At 34.1% G+C, this 26,600-nt stretch overlaps 1 protein-coding gene across 11 annotated transcripts in view; it reads right to left on the bottom strand.

Annotated features, from left to right (window-relative positions):
- Nucleotides 1-26,600, bottom strand: part of mtd (TLD domain-containing protein mustard) — a 510,063-nt gene that overhangs the window by 341,203 nt on the left and 142,260 nt on the right. For 8 of the 11 annotated variants that reach the window (XM_074129444.1, XM_074129443.1, XM_074129446.1 and 5 more), the window contains exon 2: nt 6,851-7,343. The exons of the other annotated variants lie outside the window; for them this stretch is intronic. In XM_074129444.1, the coding sequence (XP_073985545.1) occupies nt 6,851-7,119 (269 nt within the window). In that variant the 5' untranslated portion in view covers nt 7,120-7,343. The remainder of the gene's footprint in view (nt 1-6,850; nt 7,344-26,600) is intronic. 11 annotated transcript variants of the gene reach the window in all.

Below are 26,600 nucleotides of genomic sequence, written 5' to 3'. Positions count from 1 at the left end.
TTGAAGAGACTGAATCCTTTGCAGATTGGAGCGTTTGGTTGAACCCCACAGCTCTATTCTACACGCTCAGATTGATTTCAAAACAGAAGTATACGAGGGTCGTTTGAAAAGTCCGTGCGAAAATAAAAACTACTTAATTTTTTGGGGTAAACCTTTTTTATTTTTCAACATAGTCTCCTTTTAGGCTTATACTCTTCGTCCAACGCTGCTCTAGTTTGTTGATCCCTTCCGAATAATAGGATTTGTCCAAGTCTGAAAAATAGCCATTCGTTTCTGCAATCACCTCCTCGTTTGAATAAAATCTTTTTCCCGCCAGCCATTTCTTCATACTGGGGAACAAATAGTAGTCCGAGGGAGCCAAGTCTGGAGAATAGGGGGGGGGGATGTGAAACGAGTTGGAACCCTATTTCCATTAATTTTGCGACCACAACTGCTGAGGTGTGAGCTGGTGCGTTGTCGTGATGGAAAAGGACTTTTTTTGTGGGCCAATCGTGGGCGTTTTTCTTGCAGCTCGGTTTTCAAACGGTCCAATAACGATGAATAATATGCACCTGTAATAGTTTTCAAACTTTTCAAACGACCCTCGTAAATCAGTCTTATGTTGCCCAGAGAGGGTTTTGCTCTTTCTTCTAAAAGTCTTTTAAGTAGTCGATTGTCTTAAATTATGAAAAATATACGTAAATTCTGGGCCGACTACAAAGTCATGTGAGTTTGTAGCAGATTTGTATTTCCTTTTTTTCCCCTCTGAATAGCTCTGAATCGACCATTATGGGAACGGTTAATAAACTGATAATAGCTTAACGACGACCAAACAAACTATAGAGCCATTATTCTCAGTAAAAAAAAATGTGGTCACATGCTATACAATGGCCAGTCTGGAGGCGTGTAATTACATAAGGCGGAGAACAGTGACCTATATTGCCAATCAAAATTACTTTAATTCATATTTTTATAAGCAGTGAATTTAAGTTCTCCCACTTTCAAAAAATTTGTACATTCAACTAGAAATTACAGTATTTAGACCACAGATAGCTGGTAAATTTTTACAAATTATAAAATGGGATACCAAAAAAACAAATAAAAAACTTAATTACATACTAAATTTCGATTAATTTTTAAAGTCTCTTTCACCTTGCTGCTGGCTACTTAATGAACGCATTCATTCAGAGCATTTTTTTAAATTTTTTTTTGGGTAAGTATAATTAATGAACAAGGTTAATATTTTTAACAAGTTTTAGCTTTTAAATAATGTTTGGAATACGAATTACGGCCAAAATAACGAGCTAGTAATACTTAGAATTTTAAACTGCTTCACATATCTGTTAGGTTAGGTTATGATTTAACCTACTTCCACATTCTTATTTTTATTTAAGGCGTTCAACACTTGAGCTTATTGGTGCTCAGCCTCCGGGACATTGTTCTCTCGTTACGGACAACCCTATCCATCACCGGAAGCTATAAGAAGCTGTGTGGCTTTTAAATAACGAGACTGATGCTGCTACAGAAGAACTATGCATGCGCCAAATCCTAACCACCGACAGCTGTACAGCATAAAGCCTTCTCTTTCGATTGCAGCGTCTCACGTGTTTGTAGAGAAATCTGTCTGACTGGAACCGTCGTTTGGGTAAGAGGTGTTAGTTTCGTTTTGCCGAAAACATGATACTAAACGTGCAGTAGAGCAACGAATTCACATCAAAACTTGATAAAACCGCTACTGAAACTTATCTTTTATTAAATGAAGTTTATGGCGATGAATGTTAATCACGTGCGCAGGGGCAGCTCTAGCTCGTGTAGCGCCCGTGTGCAATGAAACCCTGGCGCCCCCTAGGCCTGACCCCCCCCCCCCGCGGCTATAACTATTAACTTTGCCGTCGTAACAAGTAAGTTTTTTCATATTAAACTTCTAAACTTTAAATACGTGAAATAAGGTTTATTTCGAGTAGAAACAAAATGTTCGAAAAAGAAGCCGCCCATAGAGCGCTCGCGTTTGATAACTACCGCCACCGCGCTGGCTGGCCGCTTCTGTCATATCATTGTTGTACCATGATGGTCCAAGACGATGCTCTCTCCAAGATGATGCCCCTGAGACGGCGGCGCCCGTGTGCATTGCACACCCTGCACTATAGGTTAAGCCGCCCCTGCACGTGCGCAAGTTTTTGAGTGTTTCCAAGATGGCCGAGAAGACGTCGGAGATGATGACCGCCCGGGTCGCCCTTCCACGTCCAAAACGGATGAAAATATCGATTATAATTGAATCAACATTACTACCGTGAGGTGCTTGCTTAACTCCGTGAAAGAGTAAGGAAAAAAAGACCCGATCTGTGGAAGAACAAGTCACGCGGTTCTCCATCAAGACAACGCGCCGGTCTCACACTGCATTGTCTCTGTCAAGACGTTTCTCTAGCCAAGTACAACATCCCAGTTTTAGGCCATCCGCCTTATTCGCCTGACCTGACCCCATATGACTTTTATCTGTTCCCCAAAGTCAAATCTGCATTAAAAGGAACACGATTTCATACGTTGAAGCTGTGAAAGAAAAAGCGGCACGCGTCATGTAGGAGCTCACAGAAAAAGACTTCCAGCACTGTTTCGAACAATGGTAAATCCGCATGGAGCGTTGTAGGGATAGGGGAGGGGTGTATATTGAAGGTGATAATAACTAAATATGTATAAATTTAAAATAAAATGTTTTACAGCAATGTTTACTTATTATTGAGGGACATATTGTATTAAACGACAGGAAACATAGGTAGTAGAACAAATATGTTTTAGGCGGAACTATACTTACTGACCTCTCTGTTAATGTGAACAAATGTTGACATAAATATAATACTAACTAGCAAGTACTAATGTCCATTGGGTATTAAAAAAAAAATATATAAAAAATACATACTATATAGATAAAAAAATTAAAACGGAAGTTGGTTTACAAGTGGCCATTATAGTAGACATGCAGATTTCTACAGTTCCACATTTATTTAGATAAAGAGATGTGTGTATACTGACTAAAGTGGATTGACTAATGGTGGACAACCTGTATACTGACTTGATAGTCATATCGAGGACAACATAATAAGACAAGGTCGGCCACCTTCCTTACTTATCGAAGTATTTAGTATACTAACTTAATGTGGGCGGTAACTATTTCTTATATTTCTGAAAGTACACTACACTCTGGCAGGAGTAAAAAGGGCTTCTTAATTAACTAGTAGATGTAACCTTTATGTCATGGTTACTTACGATTCTTTTGCTTGTTTTTGCTATGAATTATTCATTTATTGTAAGGCAAAAAATTGAATCAGGCTAAATAGGCTATTTAGTAGTGATTAGAAGAACCTAGGCTTGATTATGTTGCTTTTAGTACAAATCCGATTGTTCTCTAAGGGTCAATAGCAATTCTGAACGCCATTAAGTGGGTTAATACTGTTTCTAAATAAGTAAATATTTCTGAGAGTATTGCAGGAGTTAAACTTGTTTTTATTATTATTCTAAGTTAAGTTTTATTTCTAAGATCGGGAAAGCCAACTGTTGTTTTATTAGAGCTTCTGAACAACCTCTGTGCTAAGCTTTAAGTCTTATAGAACAGCCACTTAGAATTTCGGCAGGATTTATCTATAAGAAATTGTACCAATGAATTTCTAGTTAACTGTTAGTTATCTATCAGATTACAAGTGACCTTTTAATAAAAACAAAAAGTAAAGAACTATGTTACGAAGGTCACTAAATAAAATTAGGTTACAACAGATAGAACGTTTGGGATTGCACGAAAACGGTTCACATTGAAAATGGCTTTATATTAAGCAGTCAATTTTTGTCTTTAAGCGTTTAATTTTGATAAGGCAGGAAGAAGTATTTTGGTCTTGTTGCTGGCACCACCAAAAGTTACACAAATCAGCTAGCACCCAAACATTTCATTCATACTTTCGGTCGTAATTTCAGTTTTATAGAAATGTTCGTAAAAACATATGTTTAATTGACATTTTGTTACAATAGATATCATTTAAGTAATTTTACTGCGTTCAATTAATATTGTTTAGAATTTATTAGATCTTACAGACCCTAATGCTGGCCATTTTCATCCAGTAAAGAGTAGCCTAGGATAAAGAGTAAAGGCTTGGGCACACAGAAAGCGGGTAGTCACGGTGGTCTGCGATATGGGGACATCACACAGGACGCGATATGTTTGCTTGAGCGGTTCAGTTTGGTTGCTTTCTTCTTGAGAAGTAGTAGTGCGTTTTCTTGTTCTTTGCTTTAATTTTTATATATTGAGTAAGAGCTCGGACTAAGAGAAAAAACTCCTTCTACTATTAGCATTGCAAAGCAAAAAGAAGTAAAGACGAAGTTGGGTGCATGAAATCAATAAGAAGAGAGAAGAATTAGGGGAATACCACCGCTTGTGTATTGAACTGGAGACGAAGAATTGCATGATTTGATAAAATGCGACGGCCATATGTTTTGCAGTTCCTTACAAAGAATAAAAAATGAGTAATAAAGTGTCATAACATTGGAATCTTTATTTCGCATTACTAAGTGGCAAGGTAAGTTGAAATTTGTAATTTTCTACTACCAGATCGCTTGTCGTCGCGACAAAGACTAGCCCGCGATGGTAGACCGCGTTCTGTTTGACAGAGATGATGCAACATTGTGTAATACAACTAAACTGCCTGACCGCCTCGTTCGGAGATCGTTGTCCGCCGCGACAGACCACTTTCTGTATGCCCAAGGCCTTAAGTCCATACATTACAGCGAACTGGCATTCCACCAGACTGCCTAAAACTGAAAATCTATATGATTGCAATACTTTCTTTTAAGATGTATTAGAGCACATAAAAAGTAGGCCGCACTAGACCTAATAAGAGCTTGATGACTCGCTATGTTTGCCAGTTAAGTTCGTGATCTAATCAGGAAGACCTGTCATGAATGATAGCTTTTAGTTCGTGCAATATTGAGCTCCTACACTAAATTCAGGTGTTTCTTTTTTTAGAAAGAAAAAAGAAGCAAATCCTGATTATTTTGTCTTTTACTCGATTGGTTATTTTTGACACTGTTTTAATTTTTTTACTATTAATGTTTAAACATTCTTTCCAGCCTAATTAGCGTTTACTAATTAAAAACAATAAAACCGAGAATTTTATTAGACCCGTTTCTGATTAAAGTTTTTAAACCTGAATTAGACAACATTCTTTCAACAGATTATGTAAACAAAGGATGGTTAGTCTAGGTCTTGAATTACTGCTTCATTGAGCAGAGCCATGGTGAACGACCTGAGGATACGTGACCTTACCAACGTACATTGTCCATATTCGCAGCTGTTTTTAGCATCTCTGTTCGCGCTGATTCATTTCATATCAACTTGTTGCAAATATTTGGCAACCTTATAAAGAGAGATAAACTTAATTGTTAATTCAATTACAATAAGTAGTTGAATTACTCTCTTATTAATCGAATAAATAAATATATAGTATATTTGCAGTTTGCATCCAAGACTAATCATTGGAGCTATCTTCTGAGAATAACTTAGAAATATAATATTTACTGAAGTTGGAACCAGAATTCGTTCAGAAGTGGAAATTCTGAGTTCATCAAACAGAACAGGCTTCCATTTATCCAAGCAAACACTATGTACCTTTAAATTCAATTAAGCAAGCAAACACTTGTTATCTAAGGGATCCCGACTGCTTGGTCGAAGTGGATAACCATCCTAGAAAGTACGTGAAGTCATCCTAGGTCTGTGGCCCACATTATCTTTTTTTTTGCTAACTCTACTTCGTGACAGGGCAACCTGGAAAGTTGTACAGTTTATATTTCTATCCGGTAACACACTTTAAAGTTCTCTGCGAATGGCAAAATGGTTTTTCATCAAACGTTCTGCGTGGATTCGCGATTTTTAATCCAATTTTCCAGTAATTCAATTTAATTTTAATTTTAATCTCAAGTTATAGCACAGATAGTTTAATTTTTTTTTTTATTATTATTTATTTTATTTATCCTTTTAATGTAATTTCCACCTGTACCTACAGGGTACAATAAGTAAATGCGATAAGTGTATATGAATAGCGTGGCAGACGTGAATGACGGTCATCCAGTGATGGCCGCCATTAGTCACCCAGTTGGTCACGGGGCCAGCGGCGCCTCAGCCGTCTTCGAGGATTGGAGGGTAGCGTAGTTGAAGACAAGTTTGCAGCTAAAGGGTTGGGATGAACTGAGAGTTTTTGGTGAAAATTTTTATATTGGATTTTGGCAAGTTCGGAGATGAGTGGAATTTGGAGATCTGTATGGATTGTGTGGCTGCTAACATAGAATGGAGCGTCTACTACGCGGCGGAGTATTTTGGATTGGAGTGTTTGCAGTCTATTGATCTTGGATTTCTTAGGTGTTCCGTAAAGTTCGAGTCCGTAAGTCCATATTAGTGTGAGAAGAGCTGTATAGAGTCGTCGTTTGTTCTGTAGTGAGAGTTTTGAGCGTTTGTCGAGTAGTCTGGCTAGAAGTTTGTAACGTTTGTTTAGTTCGGTACGTTTAAGTCTGGTATAGGGGTTCCAGGTAAGTCTCTTGTCTAGGTACATTCCAAGGTACCGCACATGGTCGGCTGGTGGGATTGGTGTATGATGTAAGAAGACAGGTGGTGGAGTTTGACGTTTAAGTGTGAAGACTATGTATTTAGACTTATTTGGGTTAATTTTTATACGCCAGTTTTCTAACCAAGGTTCTATTGAGTGAAGGTGGGACTGTAGTGAGCGTACTGCGAGGATAGGGTCAGAGTGTGTGGAGAGAATGGCAGTGTCGTCAGCGAAAGTTTAATGTTAGCAATAAAATTAATAAAAGCAAACTAAAAAAAAAAGTAAACATTTACCTGGACGATAATTGATCTGGTACAAAGATAGTCCACCAGGAATTCCTTTTAGCCGGTTTCGTTAACGGAGGAATCAAACTTTTCCTGCGTTTCCTTTCTTTGCTCACATGCCACGACTTCCTGCGTCCTCTGTCAGTCGGTGGTAATGGATCAAATTCATCTTCTTCAACAGAGCCCAGTGTGGTACCGCTACTCCATTTCTTTTTCACTGTCTGCCCAGGAAGTGGATTATTGTTTGTAGTCTTCAAGTATGCTACTTCGGTATCCATTAAGACTATTTATTTATTTATTTTTTTCTTTTATGTTTCTTTATCAAGCGGAACTTCGCGTTTCACCGGAAGTGAAAAAAGAAAAAACCAAAAAACGAAATTAATTATGAACGAACGCGAACTGGCACATGTTTCATCACTCGATCACTAATCACTTAAAGCAACAAAACAGATTCTCTTTTCAGCCTGATTAAAACATTTGTTAGACACGTTTTTAACACCCCCTGGAAATTTAAAATATAAATTAGTTACAATTTATTGTCTATACTAATCAAATATGTGACCTCAATTCTCATTTACTTCACAATTCACTTCAGTTTTCAGCAATGAGTAATTTTAGGCGTCAAAATTTAATATTTTAATTCGTTTTACTTCTCAGACCCACGGAGCAATAATTAAGCGAACGAATATAGCCTAAAGGATTTAGCGAGTTATAATATAAATCACAGGTGATCGGCTTCAAGTAATACACTACTGTAGATTATCTATTATTCCTAACCTTGAGCTATGTAACCTCAAGGTATAATACATTTTATCTATTTATAAATTTATATTAAAGTACAATAACCTTTTATAAAACGTTTCTTAATACGTTTTAAACGAGCAGGTGGCAAACCAGTAAGATCTAATGGTAAACAAGGTTGATGCTGTTTCAAGTAAACTTTTATTTAAATAAAATAGCACGGAGTGTACATAAGTTATTCAAGTATTTAGACATAATTATGAATATATGAGAAGACCGGAATAGAACTTGCAAAGTTAGAACTAGTAGAACTTGAAAACAGAATGCATGGAGGTCAAGAATTTCATAGAGAATTCCTATTTTTAGAAAGAGAAATGAATATTTGGTATCCAGTTCTAACTGGTAAGGTATTAAGGTGATTCAGTGTATGTAAATATAAGCAGATTCTAGCCTTTCAAGTTTAGATCATATTAACTTTAACTTAGGAGAAGTTGAAGAGTTTCTCAGTCCTATCAATGGTTTTAAAATAGGGCTGTATTCTGCATGTAATACCTCCAGAACAGGTAGAACTGTAACCTTTAGTGTCCCTTTACTAGGCAGGCAAGTTCGCACAGTCTCGGATATCCAACAATCCCAAGATAAGGAGAAGGTTCCCCAGGGCAGATACATTATTATCTTCCTCCAAGCACCTGATAACTGCCCAGGTATTTTTCTCAGCATCATCACAGTCAATCAGAAGATATATTAGAGATTCTTCAAGATTACCCACACAGAATGTGCAGATGTCCATCGTATTTCAGTCCAATTCTCTTTAGGTGCCCTCTGAGCCGTCAATAGCCTACGAGGGAAAAGCCCGTCTACTTATCATATTTTAATCTTTTTATTCAAGCCGAGGTACACATCAGATTTCTGGTCTGGTAATAATAGTTCAGGCAGATTGTCTTACAAGAATTCGAACCATACTCTAGGTATTGTTATGATGGATCAGGAGGCTTTCGAGACGTATATTAGAGGCATGTATTCTGTAAAGGGACATTTGACTATGGCGGTTTGAATAAATGTTAATTTCTGGCTGTGACGTTTTAATAGAGTATCATTCCCTTCATTATGAAAGCAATTTGAGAAAGTAAATTTTATAATTTAATTAAACAAAGGTTTACAAAGATGAAGGCGGATATCTGAAATCCCAAATGCAAGACAAAAAAAAAACAAATGATAATGTTTACAGTGGAGTGGATAGTGCACTGGATTCCCAAGCTAAGATCCTGGGTTATTCAAGACAGCCTCTTAGTTGTAGCACTATTGTCTGTAATAATGGGTACTGGGTCATGTGGGGATTAAGGAGAATGAGACAGCTGATCTACTGGCCAGGAATGGAGGGAACACTCCTTTCATTGGCCTGAAACCTGTCCTGGGGATCTCCACGGGTGCAGTTCGTGAGGCTCTCAGAGATTGGATCTGGAGAGAACATGAAAAGAACTGGGTGATACTTCCCGGGGTCAAACACAGCAAGAGTTTCATGTCCTTGCTGTGTAAACAAAGAACCAAAGAGACTCTGGGCTTGGGCAGGAATCAGATTACTCTGATTACAGGCCTATTCACAGAGCAAGGCAGGATCAGAAAGCATCTGTACAAGGTGGGGGCTTATTAGATCGGAACCGTTGTACAGATTGTGCCAGGAAGAGGAAGAAACGGCCTCTCACCTGTTATTCGATTGTGTTGCAATCAAGAGAATGCGCTACGATATCTTTGGTACCTTGAGACCAGAGGAGATTGTAGCGCAGAAGGAACTGGTAGGGAAAGCCCTCAACCTTCTTAGTAGGGGAGGTTTCATCTACTAGACTTAGAGGGAAGGCACAATAAGCCTATTGTGGCTGCAGTGCCGTGGGGCAAGGGTCCCGTCTCACCTTTCAAAATCTAAATCTAATCTAATTGTCTGCAATAGAAGTGTTATCTACAATGAGAGAACACTGTCCGGAGTTCATTAATGAAAAAAAGTGAAAATTATTGCCGGGAGACGGAATATTTATTATTGTCATTGAGTTAGAGAAGTTTATTACCGTTCAGTGTACAAAAGAAAGTGCCATAAAACTAATAGTAATTAAACCATTCAGTGATTAGTAGAGCTAAAAATAGAAAACGGATATAAATTTAGCTGAATAGATTTCTTTTAATTGCTTTTACCTTTCGCATATATAAACCTGAAACTATCAAGTTCATGATTGCGGTGGTTATAATTACAGTAAATAATTATTCCATTTTATGGAATTTTTATTGTAGATGAGGGTTTACTTTTAAATAATCGTTTAAAATGAAAATCTCATTTCTTATTTTATTAATGATTTACCGTAATAATTTTAAATTGTAGAAGAATGTGCAGACAAAGTAGATGAAACTAGCAACATGCTAGTGTTTCTAGATCTACTGTAACAGATAAGTAAAATGCGAAACGAATTCAACATGCATCACTACCTAAATGCGCTCCTATCCGTCTCAACATAGCACATTACAGATAACTTATCTTCATCTCATTTGTCATCAAGCAGACATTTTTTTGAACCATCTTTCTTCCTTTTACAGAAATTGTTATCTTGTTCTTAATTGTAATGTAATTTGTAATTTTTAATTCATTTTTATGTCTCAGAAGTTGGGGAAATTGTGATGTTATATTGTCATCAAATTTTCTTGAAATGGTTTTATCAAAGAAGAAAACAACTTTTGAGATCTACTGAAGGTAAAAACAAAAAAAGAAAACCTCCAAAATTTCTCTATTAAAGATGTTATACGAGGGTCGTTTGAAAAGTTCGTGCAAAGTCAGAGAGATAGCACTACTGGCGCGTATCGAGGTTATGTTTAGTTAGTAGCATCTCTTGGAAGTACACACACCAAGTTTCAGCCAGATCGGTCTATTTCTTTGTGTTTGGCATTCGTTTGAATCGAGGAAGTCGAGTGATTTTCAAAAAATGGACGAAAAAGAATTTCGTGTGTTGATTAAACACTACTTTATGAAAGGCAAAACGCCTCAGAGGACTAAAGAGAAGCTTGATAAACATTATGGTGACTCTGCACCTTCGATTAGAACAGTTTATAAGTGGTTTCAAAATTTTCGGAGTGGCCATATTGGCACAAGTGGCGCTGAACGTTCTGGACGCCCTGTTGAGGTTACTACTCCAGAAATCATTGATAAAATCCATGATATGGTGATGGATGACAGAAGAGTGAAGGTGCGTGAGATTGCTAGTGCTGTGGGCATCTCGAATGAACGGGTACATAATATTTTGCATCAACATTTGGACATAACAAAGCTATCCGCAAGATGGGTGCCGCGATTGCTCACGCTTGACCAAAAACGAAATCGTGTGAAGTGTTGCAAGGACGGTTTGCAGCTGTTCCAGAAGAATCCGCAGGACTTTAAGCGTCGTTTCGTCACTGTGGATGAAACATGGTTACATCACTACACTCCTGAGACCAAAGAACAATTTAAACAATGGGTTACCAAGGGGGAATCTGCGCCAAAAAAGGCGAAGACCATTCCTTCGGCCGGAAAGATTATGGCGACTGTCTTTTGGGATTCGCAAGGAATAATCCTCATCGACTATATGGAAAAGGGTAAACTATTAAAGGTGCATATTATTCATCGTTATTGGACCGTTTGAAAACCGAACTGCAAGAAAAACGCCCACGATTGGCCCACAAAAAAGTCCTTTTCCATCACGACAACGCACCAGCTCACACCTCAGCAGTTGTGGTCGCAAAATTAATGGAAATAGGGTTCCAACTCGTTTCACATCCCCCCTATTCTCCAGACTTGGCTCCCTCGGACTACTATTTGTTCCCCAATATGAAGAAATGGCTGGCGGGAAAAAGATTTTATTCAAACGAGGAGGTGATTGCAGAAACGAATGGCTATTTTACAGACTTGGACAAATCCTATTATTCGGAAGGGATCAACAAACTAGAGCAGCGTTGGACGAAGTGTATAAGCCTAAAAGGAGACTATGTTGAAAAATAAAAAAGATTTACCCCAAAAAATTAAGTAGTTTTTATTTTTGCACGGACTTTTCAAACGACCCTCGTAATATCCTTACTAATTCTGTCAGCTGTCTTGTTATACTAGTAATTTTTAAGTAAGTTATCTAATAGTTGACTACAATTCAATTTAATTTCAGCAGAAGTATTTCAAGGGTAGTATTCATCAATATGGCGTCGTGCAATTATTCACCAAAAAGATTAAAAAAAGGTTTAGAGAAATTTAACCTTAGTATAATACTAAATAGATATTGCCAACTTACAGTTATTTAAATTTAAAATTTACTTTTATTACTACGAAATTTAATAACTCATGGCTGGTAAAAATATACACAGTTCAGGGTACATGTTGCAACAGTAACACAAAACTAAATTTAAGGTTTAGTAACTTTTGACAATGGATTTAAGATAAATTGTAAGCCCATTATTTAGCAAATGAAGTAAAGAAAAATTATAACCTTAACAGTATAAAGTCAAAATCATAATAAGAGAAGAAGGTTATATTCTGCAAGATTAGTGCAAGATGATTGCAGTTTAATCTAACCAGGCTAATATAGACGTGTCTGAGATGCAGTTGTGTGTACTGAAGCCAACAAAAACAGACCTTATTTTTATTGCGATTTATGAGACTTTCTGCTCTGTTTGCCACTGCCACCAACAGTCTATCGTAAATAAACATTTTCTAACATAAAATTCTATAACAAATTGCTAGGTTAAAAATAATATTTACCATTTTTAGAAAAATATACACGTTTGTAAAAAATATCTTTTGATTTAATAAATAGCTATAAATCTTTTTTAACAGAAACAATGTTGAATACATAAAAGATGAGATAATAAGGTTATAAGTCTTCGCAATGCTCGTATAAATATTCAATAATTTTATCCTTTTAGAGATAATGTATCTTCAGACATTTTATTTTTAGTTACAAGTTTAGGCAGAACATGATCAGTATTGTTGGTAGAATGTTTGATTCATGGTACATAAAGAAGCATTTCAAAAACATGACAACATTTCACTGTATATTTTGAAAAGGGGTTAAAATGTTAATTAAACCAAAATTCTGGTTGAAACTCTTGTCTAACTATTTCCATGTATATCTAATTAACTTGTCTTGCTATAAAGTGGATTTTATTGTTTCTTATAACAAAAAATAAATTCTGCATTATACTGTAAAGATGGTGGAATATAATGAAGGGGCTCTGCCTGAACCCCAACAAAGAACCATAGCAACAACTCTATACTACAAGTGGCCCTTTTGATATTATTTTTTTTTATTTTTTAAGGTTGGTATCTTGAATTAGTATTGTATAATGAATGTTTTTGAAGGGAGTAGAATCAGTACGAGCGAGAGCCAATCTCAGAGAAACTTTGAAATGAAAGACCTTCTCTTTGGAAAGAAAAAAAGTTATTTTATTTATTTATTAAAAGACTGGAGTACAATGCTAAAGATTTTTGAACATTTGGGTTTTCTTGAAATTATTCAATTATGTATAATTCACAATTGTAAATGATTCACGTTTTATCTATTCAAAATTAACGGAAAAAATATCAGCATTACTGTTAGTACATTAAAAGCTATCCCAGGGGTCGGCAACCTATTTCAAGTAGTGAGCCATTTCTTCGACTTAAATAATTTTAATAAATCTTACCAAGAGCCGCAAGGATGATAGTGTAAACAAACTCTGTAGATCATTTGTGATCACAAATTATGATTTTATGATATCCAATAACATTTAAATGTTTTATATATTTATTTTCACATATTGCAAAGTAAATAAACGAATAAATAATAACTAAACCTGTGTTTGAATGAAAGTATTATATAATTACGTCCTTTATTTTAATATAATTCTATTCAATTTCTAATCTATCACATTTAAAATTATTTTTGATAAAATATCTTTACTAAAAGAAATTCTCATTTTTTCCAATAAAATTAAAATATACAATATATTTTGGACAGGCTGAAGAGCCACACAATTTGGATAAAAGAGCCGTATGCAAGCCACGGTTAGCGACCCCTGGGATATCCCACACTTTTCTCCAGAATTGCCTTAAAACGAATTTACCCATGTATTTAATGTAGATAAGAAAAATTCAAAGAAAATCAAGAGATGAAAGAAAAATTGAGTAACCAATTTCCATGTACAAAAAGAAACTGACTGTTAACAGATTTTGAACTGAAATAGAAACCGGAAACCATATTAATTGGGTGTTATAGGTGATGAACATCTCTATTATATAGATGTTCGATAATTTTGATGGCAGCGAAAAGAAAAAGCGGCTGTTTGCGTCCTGAAGAGGCTCTGACAAAGAGAAGCGTAAGACTGTTGACGTCTTAAGTGGCACATACTTGAGACAGGCCGGCTGAAGTGTGCTAAGTTGCTGACGAGGCTATTGCCTCTTCCAACTTAATACCCGGTTCAATATTTTCGAAGAATACTGTTCTAGGAGAGTAGTTTAGAGTTTTTGGTAGAAGCCGAACTCAGCACCACCAAAACATCTGATCTCGATATGGTTACCGTAGCGCCATATTACCTTGTTATGCGCTATGTGGTAATAGAAGAAGGCGAAGAAGTAAAAACAAGAGTGATACTTGAAGCCATCCGCCCAACAAATCTTCTTGTCTTATACAAAGCACAATGGATAAAGAGAAATCCTTTTCCAATTACTTGTACGACATACCCGACCCTCCATTCTACTTCAGCTTGTTTTTGAATAATGATATTACAACTTACAAAGTAGTACACAGATCTATTAGAGAAAACAACTTACAATTTTGATTTAATTATATTATATAGAACAGATGCACAAGAGTTGATCGTCAAAAGCTACACGAAAAATAGTAACGTTGAATAGTGCCCAAAATTGTCCATTTTTTTCTTCTTTTTCTACAAAATTCCCAAATTTTCTTTTCCAAAAATACATATTACATCCTCGTTTAACAGAGTAATTTTTGTAATAATACTGATCAAATAGATTTTGTGAAAAACGTAACAAAAAATGGGCATTAAACGGCATTATTTATAGCTAATGGTTATTGATGGACTGCAAAAGAGAGGTATCTAAGCAAACTAAGCTTAGGATATTCAACTCAATATACCTCCCAACCCTTACATATGGGTGTGAGTCCTGGGCCCTAACAAAAAATAGCAAAAACCGCATACAAGCGGCAGAAATGCGATACCTCCGGAGAGTTGAGGGAAAAACAAGAAGGGACCGCGTAAGGAACACTACCATTAGGAGTAATCTGGGTTGCGAAGCAGTGGTGGAGCGGATTATGCGCACCCAACTAAGATGGTTTGGACATATGAACAGAATGGAGGACACAAGACATCCTAAACGAGCCTATGAAGCCAGATGTTCGGGTAAGAGACCGAGAGGAAGGAGAAGAACGACATGGTCGGACAATGTGACAGAGAGCCTTAATAGGACTGGAATAACAGTCAACAAAGCCAAGACAATGGCCAGAGATAGGGACGGATGGAAACTTTTTTTGCAATCCTCTACACTGCAAGGTAGAAGAGGAAGAGAATAAGTAAGTAAGTAAGTTATTGATGGTTACAACCCTATGCAAAAAGCGGTAAAAATAAAATGAATGTTTTTTAATTATGTTTTATTAAATAAGATTTAATTATTTGGTTGGATAATCGCATGTTGCGATCAAAATTGGCTCAACAATATACAGACAGACAAAAAAATGTATTGAAGTCATTTTTGAGAGAACCACGAAGACCAGAAGTGAAAGAAGGTTACACTTTTCGTTAGCCAAAATATCTCTTAATTCCCAGGGTAATCAGCTTCCAAAATGTACCGATTAAAGTAAAGCAAGAATGGAATTTGAAGACAGCTTGAAGAAAAACTGAAGTCTCTGAAAGTACGCATCATCAATAAACAGTATCATTGAATAGATATTCTGTTTTCAAAGAATAAGCACAAAAGAACAATGCGTATAATATAAATTGATAAAACAGTAACATTCTTATTATTATAGAATGATAATGGCTACTCTAAAGAATCATAAATTCAACACTAAGAACTTGGCGGGAATAACTTTAAACAATTAAACCGTAATCTTTGCAACAATAACTCGTGATAAGAACTAAAACAGTATTAATGCAAATGTTGTGTAGCAAACAGATATCTTTCACAATTAATGATCTCTTTGCAATTTTTATCGAACATTTAAATTTTAAATAAACAGGTTTACCAATGCAATATACTCATGGAGTTTACTTTAAAATTAAATTAGGATTTCAGCGTAGAAAGAAGTTGAACATTTAATTTATAATGCTTGCACTGTCTGTCACGATGAATGTGTGCACCAGTGTAACTATAAAAAACTAAAAAAGAAAATAACAGAAACTTCAACGTCAATATTTATTTCAAAATTAGGACCCGAAAATATAGGTTTCTACAAGATCAACTAAACAGTGCTGCTGGCTAACTTAAACAACAGATTTTTTTTTTCTATTAAATTAAAAAAACAAAATATGGTTCTTCTCGATACATCTAAAGATAGACTAATGTGTTTTACATTCACCAAGTTCTATTTTCGAAGAGGTCAGTAATGATTGTGGCTTGTGCAATCGCTAAATATGTAAATGGTGCGTACATATGCCTTCTTTGAACTTCCCAAACTAAACCTGTTATTTTGAAATCATACAGAAACACATGTTCAATTTAGCTAATACTGACAGACACAAATACAGATCATTGGGCAGTACTATCTGAATCTTAGTGTAGGAGTTACTGTAAGAAAAAAATAAGATGCCATCAAAGCACAAGAAAAATATACTACTAAATTTAAATTAAATTCCAATTTTCCCAAAATATCTTAATCTATAGGGTCAAAATATGTATTTATATATTATTACACTTTTGAGTGGCAACCTTGAAACTAAAAAAACTGTGGCTGGGTCGTGTACACAGCCGTGTGTTGTACGTGAATACGTGTAGAGGGTGAAATAGCTTCAAATGAGCGCAGAAACCATAGACGATCACACACATCACACTTACGAGTATGTCCGAATGGATTGTTGAGAAACGTTGTAGTGAAACGTGCACTAGCTGCTGCCCAATGTGTCTTCATAATCGACGATCGAACACAATCTATTCCTATACAGTCCGTTGTCGATGTAGAAGCGATTTCATCATCCACTTGCATAATTTCAACCGCCCCAGATGCAGATGTTCTGATGCCGTCGTTGATCCGCTCGGCCGCATTCATTCTTTTACGTCCCCGGGGCACAGCTTGACTCGGTCATATGGTGTTTTATTATTACCATTCGATTGTTCTTGAGAAGCCCTTTCCAACCGTATACGATCTCTGTATTTGGTTTTGGTTTTTCGACGCGTATAGTCCGACATGACATATTTTTGATAATATTTTTTTATTCTAACACCTTATTATATTCACTGTCACTATTTTACGCTAATGTTTTATACACAATCGATAGATTGAGTCGACAGCTGACGAATAAATCTTAAACGAACATCATAGCTTCTCCGGGTCAAAAGTTATACTAATTGCAAATCTCGATACGCAGCAAAATGATCTCAAAATGGCGGCGCTTCCCCCTCCACCGCGCGCGATGCGTCACAGTCCTCGCTTATCGTAATGAATTCTTTGATCCTTTAGCTATCCAATGGTCTAATTTAATTTTGGATGTAGTCGATAGATTGGAAACTATAATGCCAAACTGTATCCCTCCGATTTTGTTATCATTAGGTTTTTTGGATTGCCTCCATATGATAGTAAATTTAAAGACGTATTCACTTCAATAAGTAATCAGGTATTTATCTACCATATTGTAAATCACATCCATTAATTCCGTAAGTACGAAGTCCTGGGTTACGAAATATGTGAAAAGTTATACGTAAAAGTGGAACAACTTGAAACCAATAAATTATATTAATTGAAGAATATCAACTGATTTCATGGGCCGTCATTTTTGTTGTTATTAAACTTTTAAACAAAGAAATTGACAAAGATAACAGCGTAAGTTAAACGCCATGCATAGGCAGGGCCGGATTTTCCTATAGGCTAACTAGGCTTCAGCCTAGGGCCTCAAGATCAAGAGGAGGCCTACATTCAAATTGTTAGCAAAATTAAAATTACACTATTCTAAAAACAGTTAACACTAAAACACTGAACTGAATATAAGGAGAAATTCTACGCATATAACTAATAAACAAACATAAAAATGTATTGGTTAAGATCAACGCGTTCGGCTCATTGAGTCTGTTCGTTTGTATGTACTAAATTGCACCAAAGTATAGTCCATACGTTCACTGGTTGCTATGGCAAATATTATCTCTCATATTTATTAATTTACAAACTTAAAAATGGGAGGTGAAAGGGCCTCATAAGTGGAATAGCCTAGAGCCTCTTTTCATCTAAATCCAGCCCTGTGTATAAGTTAGGTTTTTCATTTACCTGATCTTTTCCAGTACAAAAATTGTGTTTAGGGGAAGGTCTTGGTTATTTTTTAATCTCTTTTCTACTACAGAATCCTCGCTGTTAAGTCTTATATCATCCAATATGAAAAGTATTATTTTTTAAAAATATATTATTATTATCAGTATTATTTAATTTTCTGAGGCTTTCATTTCTAATCCCATTTTGACTGGAGAATTGACAATTCACTGCCAGCTTGAGCAACGTTCTCTTGATACAAACAACACTGTCCATCATGGGACATATTAGCTGCCAGAGGGCTTAGGAAGAAGAAATATAAGGGCCAGCAGCTGGATATTGTACTTCTTTCTTCAAGTACGAAATGTTACGGCAAAATAAAAAAAATTCTGTAAACTATCTTAAAAATACTCTAATGTTGACATTTAAGTTAATATTTTTGATATTTTACTAACTTTTATTTTTAATATTTTGTAGAATTATCGCTAGAAAAGTTTTATTTCAATTTATTAATATATGACAAGACATACATAAATCGTAGAAATGTCTTCAACAGAATTAATTCTGACAATATTCTATTCTCTTTGTGCAAAAACAGTGACTAGAGAAATTAGTAGAGATGTTTGAAATGATTTTAATAACTTTGCACAAGTAAAAGAGAGAATTTTAACTATGTCAATCAAATCTAAAACTACTTTAAATTAATATTCAGGATTTGACTTTTGGTTGAAAATTACATTTGTTTGATAGAATTATTACTTAGTTTAAATTAAATTTAAGTTTAATTTATATTTAAGTTATAACAACTTTATTCTGCTGTAATTCTAAAAAAAAATGAGATGTCTTATCTGGTATTGGGTTCGTTACTCGGTTTTACGTTTGAATTTAATTTCGACTTTTTTTAGAATTTTAATCGAACAAGATTTGAGTTCCTGAATGTACTTGAGCACTGGATATCGAAATCTGTCAGCTACGATTTCCTTACATTCATTTAAATTATTCGGCACAGAATTTGAAACAGTAAAAGATCTGTATCGGTTACTTGAAAATTTTCATGCGATAAGATTTATTTACAAATATTTGCTCATAAATGGAGTTTTAGAGCTTCCTTCTTTCAAATTAAGTATCAATAAACTTAAATATTAATATAATAAATATTAATAAACTGAGACAATGTATATAATAAGAGAAATACGTATATTTTTTAAACCCATGCTGTGTTAAGCTTCTACGCCTTTAAACATCGTTCAAATTTTTTAGAGAAACTGGCCGCGCGGAAATGCCAAAATTAATGGCCAACATAGTCTAGATATGTGTAGCAACATGCAGCACTAAGGTAAGATATGTGGCTAGCAGAACAGTCTATTCTACAACACCTGCAGCGAGGTTAAGTAAATTAATATGCCAAATTCCATAAGTGACCGCACAGAATTTTTCACAAATATATATGATTAAGGACCAGGAGCGAGATTATACTTGACTCTAGTAGATGTAGATATTTCACCTGTATATGGGGACAACTATTGTCAATAATTGTGTAAAATTTCGTAAAAATCGGTCGAGCAGGAAACGAGATATTTAGAGTTAAATTTTGGGTTCGTTTGAAAGAGTGAAATCTTTAACTTCAAATATCTCGTAAACTACTCGATAGAATTTGTTTATATCTCACCTGTATATGGGGACAACTATTGTCAATAATTGTGTAAAATTTCGTAAAAATCGGTCGAGCCGGAAACGAGATATTTAGAGTTAAATTTTGGGTTCGTTTGAAAGAGTGAAATCTGTAACTTCAAATATCTCGTAAACTACTCGATAGATTTTGTTTATATCTCACCTGTATATGGGGACAACTATTGTCAATAATTGTGTAAAATTTCGTAATAATCGGTCGAGCAGGAAACGAGATATTTAGAGTTAAATTTTGGTTTCGTTCGAAACAGTGAAATCTGTAACTTCAAATATCTCGTAAACTACTCGATAGAATTTGTTTATATCTCACCTGTATATGGGGACAACTATTGTCAATAATTGTGTAAAATTTCGTAAAAATCGGTCGAGCCGGAAACGAGATATTTAGAGTTAAATTTTGGGTTCGTTTGAAAGAGTGAAATCTGTAACTTCAAATATCTCGTAAACTACTCGATAGATTTTGTTTATATCTCACCTGTATATGGGGACAACTATTGTCAATAATTGTGTAAAATTTCGTAATAATCGGTCGAGCAGGAAACGAGATATTTAGAGTTAAATTTTGGGTTCGTTAGAAAGAGTGAAATCTTTAACTTCAAATATCTTGTAAACTACTCGATAGAATTTGTTTATATCTCACCTGTATATGGGGACAACTATTGTCAATAATTGTGTAAAATTTCGTAAAAATCGGTCGAGCAGGAAACGAGATATTTAGAGTTAAATTTTGGTTTCGTTTGTAACAGTGAAATCTTTAACTTCAAATATCTCGTAAACTACTCGATAGAATTTGTTTATATCTCACCTGTATATGGGGACAACTATTGTCAATAATTGTGTAAAATTTCTTAAAAATCGGTCGAACAGGAAACGAGATATTTAGAGTTAAATTTTGGTTTCGTTTGAAACAGTGAAATCTTTAACTTCAAATATCTCGTAAACTACTCGATAGAATTTGTTTATATCTCACCTGTATATGGGGACAACTATTGTCAATAATTGTGTAAAATTTCTTAAAAATCGGTCGAACAGGAAACGAGATATTTAGAGTTAAATTTTGGTTTCGTTTGAAACAGTGAAATCTTTAACTTCAAATATCTCGTAAACTACTCGATAGAATTTGTTTATATCTCACCTGTATATGGGGACAACTATTGTCAATAATTGTGTAAAATTTCTTAAAAATCGGTCGAACAGGAAACGAGATAGTTAGAGTTAAATTTTGGTTTCGTTTGAAACAGTGAAATCTTTAACTTCAAATATCTCGTAAACTACTCGATAGAATTTGTTTATATCTCATCTGTATATGGGGACAACTATTGTCAATAATTGTGTAAAATTTCGTAAAAATCGGTCGAGCCGGAAACGAGATATTTAGAGTTAAATTTTGGGTTCGTTTGAAAGAGTGAAATCTGTAACTTCAAATATCTCGTAAACTACTCGATAGAATTTGTTTATATCTCACCTGTATATGGGGACAACTATTGTCAATAATTGTGTAAAATTTCTTAAAAATCGGTCGAACAGGAAACGAGATAGTTAGAGTTAAATTTTGGTTTCGTTTGAAACAGTGAAATCTTTAACTTCAAATATCTCGTAAACTACTCGATAGAATTTGTTTATATCTCATCTGTATATGGGGACAACTATTGTCAATAATTGTGTAAAATTTCGTAAAAATCGGTCGAGCCGGAAACGAGATATTTAGAGTTAAATTTTGGGTTCGTTTGAAAGAGTGAAATCTGTAACTTCAAATATCTCGTAAACTACTCGATAGAATTTGTTTATATCTCACCTGTATATGGGGACAACTATTGTCAATAATTGTGTAAAATTTCGTAAAAATCGGTCGAGCAGGAAACGAGATATTTAGAGTTAAATTTTGGTTTCGTTTGAAACAATGAAATCTTTAACTTCAAATATCTCGTAAACTACTCGATAGAATTTGTTTATATCTCACCTGTATATGGGGACAACTATTGTCAATAATTGTGTAAAATTTCTTAAAAATCGGTCGAACAGGAAACGAGATATTTAGAGTTAAATTTTGGTTTCGTTTGAAACAGTGAAATCTTTAACTTCAAATATCTCGTAAACTACTCGATAGAATTTGTTTATATCTCACCTGTATATGGGGACAACTATTGTCAATAATTGTGTAAAATTTCTTAAAAATCGGTCGAACAGGAAACGAGATATTTAGAGTTAAATTTTGGTTTCGTTTGAAACAGTGAAATCTTTAACTTCAAATATCTCGTAAACTACTCGATAGAATTTGTTTATATCTCACCTGTATATGGGGACAACTATTGTCAATAATTGTGTAAAATTTCTTAAAAATCGGTCGAACAGGAAACGAGATAGTTAGAGTTAAATTTTGGTTTCGTTTGAAACAGTGAAATCTTTAACTTCAAATATCTCGTAAACAACTCGATAGAATTTGTTTATATCTCATCTGTATATGGGGACAACTATTGTCAATAATTGTGTAAAATTTCGTAAAAATCGGTCGAGCCGAAAACGAGATATTTAGAGTTAAATTTTGGGTTCGTTTGAAAGAGTGAAATCTGTAACTTCAAATATCTCGTAAACTACTCGATAGAATTTGTTTATATCTCACCTGTATATGGGGACAACTATTGTCAATAATTGTGTAAAATTTCTTAAAAATCGGTCGAACAGGAAACGAGATATTTAGAGTTAAATTTTGGTTTCGTTTGAAACAGTGAAATCTTTAACTTCAAATATCTCGTAAACTACTCGATAGAATTTGTTTATATCTCACCTGTATATGGGGACAACTATTGTCAATAATTGTGTAAAATTTCTTAAAAATCGGTCGAACAGGAAACGAGATATTTAGAGTTAAATTTTGGTTTCGTTTGAAACAGTGAAATCTTTAACTTCAAATATCTCGTAAACTACTCGATAGAATTTGTTTATATCTCACCTGTATATGGGGACAACTATTGTCAATAATTGTGTAAAATTTCTTAAAAATCGGTCGAACAGGAAACGAGATAGTTAGAGTTAAATTTTGGTTTCGTTTGAAACAGTGAAATCTTTAACTTCAAATATCTCGTAAACTACTCGATAGAATTTGTTTATATCTCACCTGTATATGGGGACAACTATTGTCAATAATTGTGTAAAATTTCTTAAAAATCGGTCGAACAGGAAACGAGATAGTTAGAGTTAAATTTTGGTTTCGTTTGAAACAGTGAAATCTTTAACTTCAAATATCTCGTAAACTACTCGATAGAATTTGTTTATATCTCATCTGTATATGGGGACAACTATTGTCAATAATTGTGTAAAATTTCGTAAAAATCGGTCGAGCCGGAAACGAGATATTTAGAGTTAAATTTTGGGTTCGTTTGAAAGAGTGAAATCTGTAACTTCAAATATCTCGTAAACTACTCGATAGAATTTGTTTATATCTCACCTGTATATGGGGACAACTATTGTCAATAATTGTGTAAAATTTCTTAAAAATCGGTCGAACAGGAAACGAGATAGTTAGAGTTAAATTTTGGTTTCGTTTGAAACAGTGAAATCTTTAACTTCAAATATCTCGTAAACTACTCGATAGAATTTGTTTATATCTCATCTGTATATGGGGACAACTATTGTCAATAATTGTGTAAAATTTCGTAAAAATCGGTCGAGCCGGAAACGAGATATTTAGAGTTAAATTTTGGGTTCGTTTGAAAGAGTGAAATCTGTAACTTCAAATATCTCGTAAACTACTCGATAGAATTTGTTTATATCTCACCTGTATATGGGGACAACTATTGTCAATAATTGTGTAAAATTTCGTAAAAATCGGTCGAGCAGGAAACGAGATATTTAGAGTTAAATTTTGGTTTCGTTTGAAACAATGAAATCTTTAACTTCAAATATCTCGTAAACTACTCGATAGAATTTGTTTATATCTCACCTGTATATGGGGACAACTATTGTCAATAATTGTGTAAAATTTCTTAAAAATCGGTCGAACAGGAAACGAGATATTTAGAGTTAAATTTTGGTTTCGTTTGAAACAGTGAAATCTTTAACTTCAAATATCTCGTAAACTACTCGATAGAATTTGTTTATATCTCACCTGTATATGGGGACAACTATTGTCAATAATTGTGTAAAATTTCTTAAAAATCGGTCGAACAGGAAACGAGATATTTAGAGTTAAATTTTGGTTTCGTTTGAAACAGTGAAATCTTTAACTTCAAATATCTCGTAAACTACTCGATAGAATTTGTTTATATCTCACCTGTATATGGGGACAACTATTGTCAATAATTGTGTAAAATTTCTTAAAAATCGGTCGAACAGGAAACGAGATAGTTAGAGTTAAATTTTGGTTTCGTTTGAAACAGTGAAATCTTTAACTTCAAATATCTCGTAAACTACTCGATAGAATTTGTTTATATCTCATCTGTATATGGGGACAACTATTGTCAATAATTGTGTAAAATTTCGTAAAAATCGGTCGAGCCGGAAACGAGATATTTAGAGTTAAATTTTGGGTTCGTTTGAAAGAGTGAAATCTGTAACTTCAAATATCTCGTAAACTACTCGATAGAATTTGTTTATATCTCACCTGTATATGGGGACAACTATTGTCAATAATTGTGTAAAATTTCTTAAAAATCGGTCGAACAGGAAACGAGATAGTTAGAGTTAAATTTTGGTTTCGTTTGAAACAGTGAAATCTTTAACTTCAAATATCTCGTAAACTACTCGATAGAATTTGTTTATATCTCATCTGTATATGGGGACAACTATTGTCAATAATTGTGTAAAATTTCGTAAAAATCGGTCGAGCCGGAAACGAGATATTTAGAGTTAAATTTTGGGTTCGTTTGAAAGAGTGAAATCTGTAACTTCAAATATCTCGTAAACTACTCGATAGAATTTGTTTATATCTCACCTGTATATGGGGACAACTATTGTCAATAATTGTGTAAAATTTCGTAAAAATCGGTCGAGCAGGAAACGAGATATTTAGAGTTAAATTTTGGTTTCGTTTGAAACAATGAAATCTTTAACTTCAAATATCTCGTAAACTACTCGATAGAATTTGTTTATATCTCACCTGTATATGGGGACAACTATTGTCAATAATTGTGTAAAATTTCTTAAAAATCGTTCGAGTTCATAAATTTCAGAGTTTGAAAAGACCGCCATAACCGATTGAATAATTTATTTAAGCTCTTCTTTTTCTATATAAATAGTATAAACTAGTTTTTCAGGCAAACTTTACATCCAACTTGAAAATTTCATAACTTTACTATCGTGCACAGAGGCGAATAGCAAACATACTTTACTATAAATTTCTCATATTCCTTAATTAGTTTAATAAGTAGAAGCGATATTGTTCTAAAAAGACATCCCAGAGGGAACATGTTTAACCTCACAATAGTTATTCCATTAATATAAATTAATGTTTAAATTAATCAAGTAAATCATTAATAAACTAGAAATATTTAATTACAAAATATGCAGTGCACAATAATGAAATAAACACCACAGCACCCAATCACTGATTCAGTCATAATCATGACGTAGAATTACAGATATGAATATAAAATAAATTCATTTTGATGTAACTAACACAGGATTTTAAAGATTTCTTAGTGCACTGAATTTCTGTTCATATAATCTGTTACTAATATTTGTACTTCTTTTACTGAAATAAAATTAAAATTATAAATTAAATTATATTTATTTTCTTTTTGGGGACGCCTGATACAAATTTATTGCGATTATAATATTAAGTAGGCATATTTTCACTCGAGGAAGTAAAATCAAAACTAGAGGTAAGGAACAAAAATTATATTTTATACTATTCATGCTACAATTAGAATTAATCAACGTAAAATCTACAGCAATAAACCGATTGTAAAAAAAAAAAAATACAAACGAAGTAGTTATTATACCTTCTAAAGATGGACAAAATTAAAATCAATTTTCGGAGTAAAATGCCAAAAATAAATTTATATACTAGGCGTTAAAATAATTGATAAAAGGCTGAAAAAGAGATTTAGAAACCATAAGTAAGTCTTAATTTAGAGGAGAAGGAATGAAACAATAAATAAAAGAGTCCATCAAAATTCGAACAACTGAAGAAAATGAAAATCTAAGATAAGAGCAGTAAATCTTCATTACAGGAATTAATAAAATTATTACACTTAAAATATAAACTAATCAGAACCAATTATTCGCTCGCATGGAGAGAAAGATTTAATCTTGAGGATATTAATAATTTAGCAGCATAATTTTCTTATTTTGTTGTTCGATGTTTGTAGAAAGAGAGGAGGAAGAGGTCTACAGTGCAAACGGGATAGTGAATCCTTAAAGGAGCTTAGATCGGACGATTACCTGGAAAGATCCAATAAAATATTCATGTTACAAACTTAGACAAATTTCCTGAGGGTTAATAATGTAAGCACTGCTTTTTGAGTGGAATTTTAAATTTTGTACGTACAGGGTCACAAACCTTATTTTAGTTAAATATCTTAAGGAATGTGGTTAGTTTAGTAGTATTCGATAATATCGCTGATTTTTATCGATCATATGAGGATTTAGAAAGTGTTGCGTAAGACGGAAACATATTTAATCAAATTCTCTGTAGAAAACAGATTTATCACCCAGTAATAATGGACGAAAGCCCAAAACCGGTCCTTCCTTCCTTAAATTAGGTAAAGTGATGCCTCTTTTTTCGAATTAGACTTGAACGGAGACGATTAACAAACATACGAGGTCTGTAAATTAAGTAAAGAGACTGATTTTTTAAAAAAATTTTGTTCAAAAAGAATTACAATTCTATATTGTCACCTTCAAAATAACTTCCTTCTGAAGCCACACAGCGCTGGAGA

This window comes from Rhodnius prolixus, unplaced genomic scaffold (assembly GCF_049639745.1).
Source record: "Rhodnius prolixus isolate KJV_2025 unplaced genomic scaffold, Rpr scaffold_9, whole genome shotgun sequence".
In the NCBI taxonomy this organism is placed as follows: Eukaryota; Metazoa; Arthropoda; class Insecta; order Hemiptera; family Reduviidae; genus Rhodnius; species Rhodnius prolixus.
Note: the sequence above shows the minus strand (reverse complement) of the source record. Positions and strands in the feature narration are given on the sequence as shown.